General features: G+C 46.3%; 2 protein-coding genes across 2 annotated transcripts in view; both read right to left on the bottom strand.

The window, feature by feature from the left end:
- Positions 1-1,209: 1,209 nt before the first annotated feature.
- LOC132456650 (uncharacterized) lies at positions 1,210-4,863 on the bottom strand. The gene is made up of 4 exons (XM_060051057.1): positions 4,150-4,863; positions 2,875-2,986; positions 1,954-2,190; positions 1,210-1,589 (listed from the first exon to the last, which is right to left on the bottom strand). Exons 1-4 carry the CDS (start codon positions 4,288-4,290, stop codon positions 1,210-1,212), a joined length of 870 nt encoding a protein of 289 aa, XP_059907040.1. The 5' UTR covers positions 4,291-4,863.
- A 1,372-nt stretch (positions 4,864-6,235) lies between these two features.
- The window catches only part of zgc:162331 (uncharacterized protein LOC793007 homolog), a 14,425-nt gene continuing 14,147 nt past the window's right edge, over positions 6,236-6,513 (bottom strand). Inside the window, exon 7 of the mRNA XM_060051056.1 lies at positions 6,236-6,513. This exon is cut by the window's right edge and continues 1,408 nt beyond it. The gene's annotated coding sequence lies outside the window, so the exon portion shown is untranslated.

Below are 6,513 nucleotides of genomic sequence, written 5' to 3'. Positions count from 1 at the left end.
GGAACCCGGGTCGCTACGATCAGGACTGGGTCTTCGTGGTACGTGCTCTACCCCGGTGATCCAGCAACCCCCTGAAAGTGTAGTTATTAAAGTGCAATAAAGTGCTCCGACGCACGCGTTCGAGGCGGAGTTGAACTCTGACCCCGAGCGTGCGTCCCTTCCGAGTTCTCTGGACTGAATCCCGTTTTTGTGACGCCTCTCCTAAATGCCTTTATCTGCCTCTCTCTCTCGGCGTGAGCCACTTTGATGGTGTTTGTTTGAGATGCCGTGTTTTTTTTTTTAACAACCGCGGTCCAACGCTGTCTAAATAAATAATAAAAATGACACTTGAACTTGAAGCTGGGGATGGCGCTGCCATGGCAGCCGTCCCTATAGCGAAGGTGTGTTGCATCGCACGGTTGTTGTGTTTTCGTGGGTGTTGCGTGGTGTGAGTGCGTGGAGGTTGTACGTGACTATCTCACGGTTTTATGGAACGTAGTCTGGGTTCATTCTATTTACAAAACAAATACTGGACTAAACCCTTCAAAAACCGTGTGTCCTGTGTCTTCTGTGATGTGATGTAATGCTCTGTGATATTGTGACAGGATGTACAGCTGTTTTATTATTACTATTATAGTTCCATAAGACTTAATATCCAGCAGTCCAGACACACCAGTCGTGATGGGAGAAATGTACTGGGGTTTAAAGAAAGCAACAGCATTATCCTGCCTACATGACTGAAAATCAGTGATTAAAGCAGAGTCGGTGAAGGACCACAAACCAAGGGAAACCCGTGTGTCACTCATCACCCCTCCTGACAGCCCTTCAGATGGACCTTGATTAATTAACCGGATCTAAGTGGACTTTTGACCACTAGCGTGGGGGGCCTTTATGTCTGAAAGTCTTAAAGTGTGACCCCAAGTGTTTAGCCACAACATTGTGAGCCAACATACAACAGGCATAGAAGGGCCTAGTACAAACAGACCATACTTACTTATTTGTCACTTATTTTAGTATCTGTCACAGAAAGTATTGCTGATGTAACAGTTGCTATCTGCCTTTTGTTGAATGACTGACAACGATGGCAGTTGTCCATGCAATCACACGTTTAATTTACACTCGATGATTGATGGACACACAATGCACGCATACAGTGACAGCAGTTAGTGGCCGCTGCACACGCTCAATACATGGTTAACAGTCAGTCACAAATGCCTCCGGGGGAGGGGCCTAACCGGACCCGCAAGCCCCACCCCCCCGCCCGCAGAGCACCTGTTTGAACTTGGCACAGTAGAACATGGGCCCGATGAAGACGCCGATGGACGGGCAGGCGAGGAGCACCTCCACCATGTTGCACCAGACACGGTCTACCCTGCTGGACGTCAACAAGGGTGCCAGGAAGAAGACGGGCAGGTAGGCGAAGACGGCCGGCACGATGACCAGCAGGACGTTCTTCAGGGCCCGCCTCTTCTGCGGCAGGGCGCTGGAGTGGGCGGGGCCCTGTTGCCCCAGCGACCAGGCCAGACCCACCAGGCAGTAGAGCATGACCGCGAAGAGGACGCACACGAGCACGGACACGGGCATGGCAATTTTTTGTAACCCCTTAAAGACTGTGAAAACCGCGAGTGGAAGGGAAGTGAGAACAACGACAGACATCTTCCCATATGTCACATTTAGCTAAAGCTTCAACAAACTGCATGTCCAAATATGGGCCTGGCCAAATATAGGCGTGACCACCAGGGCCCTTTCTTGCTATAAGCGGAGTGGGCTGTTGCATAGGCCCCCCCAAAGACACGAGGGCCCCCCCAAGCTTCCATTTCAGCCTTTTATTGTATTATTATCAAATATTATTCAAAATTATTTCTTTTGTCTCATTCATGCGTTAATGCACGTATGGAAGATGTAAAATGCAAAAGGGGACATAATTGACGTTTCACTCAATGTCGGATCCCACTGCGTCACGTGTGTGTGAACCGTAAACATCCTCACCTGTCGTCATGACGAAGATGAGCGTGACGGTCCAGACAGCGGCCGAGATCGCGATCTTGTACCCCCACTTGCGGGCCCTCAGGTACACCAGGGGCCGGGCCACGGCCGCATAGCGCTCCAAGCACATGACGGCCAGCAGCATGGGGCAGCCCGTCATCAACAGGTTGTACGCCCCCTCCTCCACGGCCTTTGTCCACCGCGGGTTCACAGAAGTGACATTTTCTACGGAGCGTGAAGGTGGAGGTTTAGCAAGTAAGTAAGTGACTGATGAATGGACTGCATTTGTACAGCGCACTTTTAATAAGTGGCCACGCAAAGCACATTACAAAACCGTCTGACATTCACCCATTTATGCACACATTCACACACCTATGGTGGGGTCAACCGATGCAAGGCGACAGCCAATTGGTCTGGGGCCGTCAGGGTGAGGTCTCTTGCTATAAGGGGACACCTCGACAATCGGCTAGGAGGAGCCGGGGATCAAACAACTAGCGACCCTCTGGTAACCAACCAACCTGCTCTGCCTCCTGAGCCAGATGCCAGATGCCGCCCCTAACTAGATACTTTATTCATCCCCGTTGGGGTAATTCAGGTCTCCAGTTGCTCACGAAGTCAACGTACAACAGCACAATTGACAACCAACAAAATGGACGAACAGTAAAAAGTCAACCGAATAGATACACAAAAGTCGATTAAAAGTGAGCAATATGGCACGCATTTAAAATAGCATATAAAAAAGAGCTTGAGGTAGATATAAATAAATATTAGCAAATGCACAATGCACATTGTCCAGTGTGTGTGGGGATGGTATGGGGGGGGGGGAGAGAGAGAGAGAGAGAGAGAGTCACGATAGGCGTTTTGTGTTTGTGTGCGCGTGTACGCGTGTACGCATGCATGTGTGCTTACCGTTTATCAGCGTGTCGTTCTTCTGCGCCACGTAAAAAACGCGAATGGCGATGCCCACGGGCGCCACAACGATGTGGAGGAGCTGCATCACCAGAAGGTTCACACCTACAACCTGTAGCACCATGCACACGCATGGAGGTAGATTTGTGTCTTTATTATGCAATCAAAAATAATAGGTTTGAGAGCAAAACTTTCCACACTGCAATCAAAAAATAGATCTGAGAGCAAAACTATCGACACTGCAATCAAAAAAAAAATTATTGCAAGATAAATTAATGTGATAAAAGAAATATTAATGGGAATCCAAAAGTTTTGTTTGCAAACCCAAAAGTTTTGTTTACAAATCCAAAAGTTTTCTATGCGAATCCAAAAGTTTTGTTTGCAAAACAAAAAGCTTTGTTTGCGTATCCTAAAGTTTTGCTTGCGAATCCAAAAGCTTTGCTTGCTGTTGAGCTGAACATCTCGATTAATTCCATTTAGTGAAATTAAAGTCTCCCAATTCGTCCTCAGGGAACCCCAGTAACATACAGCATCAACCAACATGAGCACAACTTGTAAATGATGACCATCGGTTAACTGTTATTTAAAGTGCCATTCTGGATCAGGCAAGGCTGCAGACGTCAGGGATCATAAACACACTTATTGTTTGTCATACGTCCTTGCACTTAAAAATAGTACTAGCTCTCTTTGTTGTGTACGGGGAGTGGGTTAAACTAGCGACTAAGTGCTTGTCACTTGTTTCTATGAACATTCTTTCTGTACCGACAGCGGTATTGTTGGAGCCATTTAGGCATATTGTTGTTTCTCTTTCTTCTGACAAATGTACTTATTGTAATTAATTTTGGATAAAAGCGGCTAAACACAGTGGACATGTGGTGAATCCATGATAAAGTGAACGCTCACTAGCTGTAGAAATGTTCGGATACCAATTTTTCCTTCCCCATAGCGATTCAGATTCCTTAACTTGAGTATCGGCCAACAACAGATATATACCGATACAGCATCTAGCATTGCACTACTGTAACTATTTATAGCAGTTGTTCTTATTGAAGGGTTCTCTTACGATGACAGCAAATGGGTTCACTAACTGTCGAACGTAGCATAAGACCACATGTTTTTGTGATGTTCTTTGCCTGTGTAGTAAATTAGCTATTCATTGGATGGTATCGGATCGGCGGATAGACTAGGGTACCCAATACCCCATTTTAGGCAGTATCTGAGGTATTTCCGATACTGGTATCGGTATCGGAACAAGTCTAGCTGATTGGGACCCACCTTAGCGGGAGACAGATTTTTGCTCTCCTTAATGAAGAGCCAAGCTAACGGCAGGTTAGCCGCTAGTCCCACGAACAGCATCAGGACCTGAATGGAGGTCCAAAGTTTGTCGTAGATGAGGCCATTACAGTTTGCTACCATCTCACTAGGAGACTGGTGCCGAAGTGGACTGGAACCTGCCGAGGAAGAACAGAAGCAGCTGGAATGGACTGTAATCAAGTCGGGCGTATCTTTACTGATCTGAAGCTGGGTCCTGTCGAGCTCATCTGGTGGCTTCGCTTGTGGTCACATGATCACTGCCAGGGTCACGGGTTCGATTCCAACTAAGGCCAATGTATTCTCTGTATTGTAAGATGTGTTGGATGACGGGGTCAGTCCAAAGGCATGTATGTCATAAATAATAATAATTTTAAAGTAGACTATTTTCAGTTTAAATACTCTTCCTCATCTTTGTCTCGGTCATCTCTTTGATCTCAGTTTAATGACTTCTGCTTTGTAATCCGAATAGGGAAATCCAAACCCACTCAGCCCCATTGTGTCGTCTCCTAACTTCTTCACATGCACCTCCGGTCTCCTCACATCCACCTCTCTGTTTCTGTCTTCTCCTCCCCCCATCCATCCGTCACTCTTTCTCTCATATCCACCTGTTTTCATATCCAATTTGTTTCTCCTTTCATCACATGTACCTTCCTCTGTCTCACGTCCAACTCTCTCTCTCTCTCCATGTCCTCACATTCACCTCCCTTTATTTCTTACATCAGATTGTCTCTGTCCTCCTCTCCTCAAATCCGCCTGCCTCTATCCCAACACTCTCTCCATCTCCTCCTCACATCCACCCTCCACTCCACATCCAACTCTCTCGTCCATCACCTCACATCCCCCTTCCTCTGTCTCCCCTCCAGCTCTCAGACGCGTCTCTCTCCAGTTTCTTACTGTCTGCCATCCTTGTCGTCTCCGGGGGTCTTGGGTCTCGTGTTGCTGTGTCGTTCTGCTCTGTTCTCCTGTCACAGCTGTGCTGCTGGTTGAGATCCTGCAGGAGGAGAGACACTGCCCCCCCCTCCCCTCCCCCCCCGCCCCCTCTTTCCATACGTAGCAGCATCGTCTTTCTTGGAAAAACACAAATACACATCAATCCCCCTGTACGCAATTGATCGGAAACAAATGAGCAGGTGTGTTGTACACATGTCCTCGGACACAAATTGCAGTCCGAGGTGTTTCCTGGCGCCAGGTGGTTTCATTACGAACGTGGGATATCTGTTGTTTACTTACGTTGTGGTATAGGCTGCCAAATGACACTTTGTGTGTATTGTGGCGACTCCTACGGGTTCACGCAGGGGATCCTGGGAATCCGTGTTGCCTGATTAACAAAAGGCCTTTGTCGTTCATTGCAATTGTTTGGATAAGTGGGGTTAATGGGTTGAGGTAGTAAATTGGTTGTGTGTTGTTGAGTGTATCGTTGCCAGCACCGTCACCGAGAAGGACATGTTGGTTCGTTCTTCCGCTATTTGCCGTGTATGATGTTGGACATGAATAAAGGTTCTGCTGTCGTGCGGTGTATGGGACGCAGAACTACGGTTTACTGAAGGTTGACTCTGTGTGCTTCTTGGCCGCCGTTACAGCATAAGTATATAGCCTTACCCATGGCCTGCCTCCTCAGAATTACATTTTTTCGAAATTTATCTCAAACCACTCGGGCCGTTTTTTCTTTTTTTGCGTGGCCCTCATAAGAGCTCATATCTCTCATACAGAAACATCAAGATTAAAGAGTTTTGCACTATGCCCGGTCGTCTGTAGCATTAAATCCCATATGCTGAATGAGGCAGTGGCAGAGTTGTGTGTGGCCCTCAGCTGAGGTGAACATGACGGACGGCCATGTTTGATTGATCTAAACAGGTGCGATGGTGTGACTGTGGTTTGTCGGCAGTGTATACGAATGAATTCATGATTGATGCCGTCTTATGGAAACACCTACTCATGACTGTTAGTCAAATCGAAACGGCCTGTTTTCCATGATATCATCCCTCATCCTTAATGCCCCGAAAAAAAATCAGAAGTATCCTCCGCCATTGAGCTTAATAAACAGGACTTTATTTTTCCGGAGACATTTTTTATTTATTATATTTTTTACAATTGATATTTGACAACAGAAGAGTTTTGTCTTCAGTCAACAACTTTTGTTAAAAACACAAATAAACATCTTTAGACTCTTCTATCGTTCCAAACTGTCCTAATGTTCACAATGATAAATGTTTGAGTTAATCTTCAAAAACACAAAGCACAAAGATTATTGCAATGGTAGATCATTTGTGAAAAACCAAGTACAGTTTAATTGATTAATATAAGTATCAAAAGTAAAGGTAACTC

This window comes from Gadus macrocephalus, chromosome 4, assembly GCF_031168955.1.
Source record: "Gadus macrocephalus chromosome 4, ASM3116895v1".
Lineage (NCBI taxonomy): Eukaryota > Metazoa > Chordata > Actinopteri > Gadiformes > Gadidae > Gadus > Gadus macrocephalus.
The sequence above is the reverse complement of the archived record's forward strand: the minus strand, read 5'-3'. Positions and strand labels throughout refer to the sequence as shown.